The sequence below is a fragment of the Macrobrachium nipponense genome, chromosome 31 (genome assembly GCF_015104395.2).
Source record: "Macrobrachium nipponense isolate FS-2020 chromosome 31, ASM1510439v2, whole genome shotgun sequence".
NCBI classification, from domain to species: domain Eukaryota; kingdom Metazoa; phylum Arthropoda; class Malacostraca; order Decapoda; family Palaemonidae; genus Macrobrachium; species Macrobrachium nipponense.
The window spans coordinates 2,846,756-2,849,518 of NC_061093.1; the positions used below are offsets into that span (position 1 = coordinate 2,846,756).

Sequence of the window (2,763 nt, forward strand, 5' to 3'; positions counted from 1 at the left end):
TGTAACTTTCACTTGGATTGTTTTGTAACTTTTTCCATTACTATTTTTATATGTTTATGGGGTTTTCTTTTGTTAATAATTATTTAAAAGGTTTTCGTATGTTTTATTATTCCACGCTAATGTTTCTGCTGAAGATCATTATTATTACAGCTAAAGCTATATAAATATAATGTGGTAAAAGGACAATAAATTAAATATGTTATGCGCCTGAATCTGGCGGCAATAAACTTTTTAAGTATTTAAGAATTGGTCCGTAACATATTTTTGGCATCCCCAGCGGGATCTTCAGCAGTGTCATTGGGTTGGATGGTGTAATTAATGGCAAAAACATGGAAATTGAAACTAATGACGATGCCGCTCGTTTTCTTAGAGACGATTGGCGTAGTAAATTGTTTACTATTAAAAGTCAGAACTGCTGGTTGTGTCGGATTATTTACAGTTGGAGTTTACAATTAGTAGTACTAATGATGACATAAGGAAAGGTATCATAGCGCATTTTGCTCCGGATGGAGTGGACGTTGACTTCAAGCTTTTAGAGGAAGAAATCGACGAAGACTGTGAGGTAGTGAAACTTAGACTGAAACTGGATTTGAAAAACTCGAGTTGGAAGATGACAGAAGCGGCGTGAACATGAACTTAGTATGAAGCAGTTAGAAAATGAACAGCAGAACGTGATCATCAAGCTGGAATTGGCCAGGCTGACGGGTTCCCGATCTCCTATTTCTGGTAATGAAGATTCCCGTATGTTGAAGTACGTACCAAAGTTTGACGAGAGTGACGTCGTAGAATTTTTCATAGCTTTTGAGAAGGTAGCGGCAAATTTCAAGTGGAGTGAGGATAGGTGGGCATTCATGGCTCAGACTGCTTTTTCCAGGAAGGCTCTAAAGGCTTGGGCTTCTCTGTCGTTGGAAGAGAGTCAAGATTATGCTAAAGTGAAAGAAGCCATTTTAAGGATTTATGAGATGGTTCCTGAAGCCTACAGAGTAAAGTTTCGTGACAGTCGAAAATCCTCCAATCAAACTTTTGTGGAGTTTGCTCGTGAAATGGAGAAGCATTTTGAAAATTGGTTGAGATCCAGCGATGTCAAGAGTGAGTATGCTAAATTGTGTCAGTTAATCTTATTGGAAAATTTCAAGCACAATTTACCTAAAGACCTTTTGTATTTTCTTAAATGAAAAGAAAATTGACAATTTAGCGAGTGCTGCTCGGTTAGCTGATGAGTACGTGTTAACACACAGTAGTTATTCTAAGCCTGCTGCTAAAGGTAAATATAATGCTTATGAAACTGGTAAATTGCCTACAGGGGTTAACGTAACTGCTAATGATGGTAATCAAGTTAAGAGTGGTCCTGCTTCTCCCCAAAAGCATTTTAAATCTAAGTACCAGGGCAGGGTAACTTGCTTTCGTTGTGGGAAAAATGGGCATATAGCTGCTAAGTGTCCTAAAAAGGATTCTGCCATGCTCGTTAATGATAAACAGGTAGTGGATGACGACTTTAAGTGGTTTAAATCTCAAGGTAAAATCAGCACACTTGAAAATTGGCAAGAGTGTCATGATGTCAATGTACTTAGAGATACAGGGTCTTCTCAATCTTTAATTCTAAGGAAAGCCATTCCAGTGGGCAGTAAGTGGTTGAATGAGCATAAGCTTATTAAAGGTGTTGGAAACGAGTGGATATCTTGCCCGGTAGTTGAACTGTATTTTTTTTCAGACATTGTTGCCAGCGAGTCTAAGTTTGCAGTTGTTGATACTCTCCCCATAGCTGAGGTTGATGTTGTTTTGGCAAATGATCTTGCTCAAGGTAAAGTAAGTTGTAATCCGACAGTTTTTGTCAATCCACAGGTGTTAGTACCTAAACCTGAAACGGTGCTTGTGACAACTAGGTCAGGTAAAAGTACCGATTTTGAAGTTGAGCATCCTGATTTGGAAAGTTTGTTTAATGCAGATTCATTGGTTCACGTAAGTAACAATAAATCTATTTCTTCTGAAGAAGTAATGAATTGGAATAGAGATGACTTAGTAAAGGTTCAAAATGAGGACATGGAGATTAAAAATATTAAAATTAAGTTGGAAGAGGGTAAAGGAGTGGATTATGAAGTGGATAATGAAGTTCTTTATAAAGTAATTGTTCCTATTCGAAAACGAGAGGGAAATTTGTTGAAGCATAGGTTAATTGTTGTACCTTCTAAATTCAGAAATGGTATATTAAGAAAAGCTCATGGTGATTTGTTTGCTGGTCACTTGGGTATTACTAAAACCTTTGATAGGGTTAGGAAAAATTTCTATTGGAAAGGTCTGAAAAGAGATGTCAAGAAATATTGTAAGACGTGTCACCAATGCCAAATTTCTGGTAAACCTAATATGGTAATTCCTAAGGCTCCCCTTTCTCCCATTCCTTCCTTAGGGAGAACCATTCGAGCATGTAGTCATTGATGTAGTGGGTCCCTTACCTCGTTCGAAAGTAGGGTCTGAGTATGTACTAACTATCATAGACATTTTAACTAGATATCCCGAGGCTATCCTCTAAAGTCCCAGAAAGCTAGGGTCATTGCCAAACATTTGATCACTTATTTTTCTAGGTTTGGTCTTCCTAAAACCATCCAGTCTGATCGTGGAACAAATTTTTTATCAAAACTATTGCTGCAGCAGTTTAAGAATTTTGGAATTGAGCATAAACCATCTACTCCATACCATCCAGAGTCACAGGGAGTTGTGGAAAGGTTCCACCAAACTTTGAAGGCAATGATTCGGAAGATGTGCAAT

At 37.7% G+C, this 2,763-nt stretch overlaps 1 protein-coding gene across 1 annotated transcript; it reads left to right on the forward strand.

Moving 5' to 3' along the window:
* The first annotated feature begins 641 nt into the window (after positions 1-641).
* LOC135206551 (uncharacterized) lies at positions 642-2,433 on the forward strand. Its single transcript, XM_064237901.1, has 2 exons — positions 642-1,089; positions 1,712-2,433. Exons 1-2 carry the CDS (start codon positions 642-644, stop codon positions 2,431-2,433), a joined length of 1,170 nt encoding a protein of 389 aa, XP_064093971.1.
* Positions 2,434-2,763: the final 330 nt, after the last annotated feature.

What these genes read in the sequence shown, in the direction of transcription:
- LOC135206551 (XM_064237901.1), top strand. Translation starts at nt 642, where the DNA reads ATGAAGCAGTTAGAAAATGAACAGCAGAACGTGATCATCAAGCTGGAA. An exon ending in GAGATCCAGCGATGTCAAGA is followed by an intron (nt 1,090 to 1,711) that starts GTGAGTATGCTA and finishes ATTTTTTTTCAG; the next exon opens with ACATTGTTGCCAGCGAGTCT.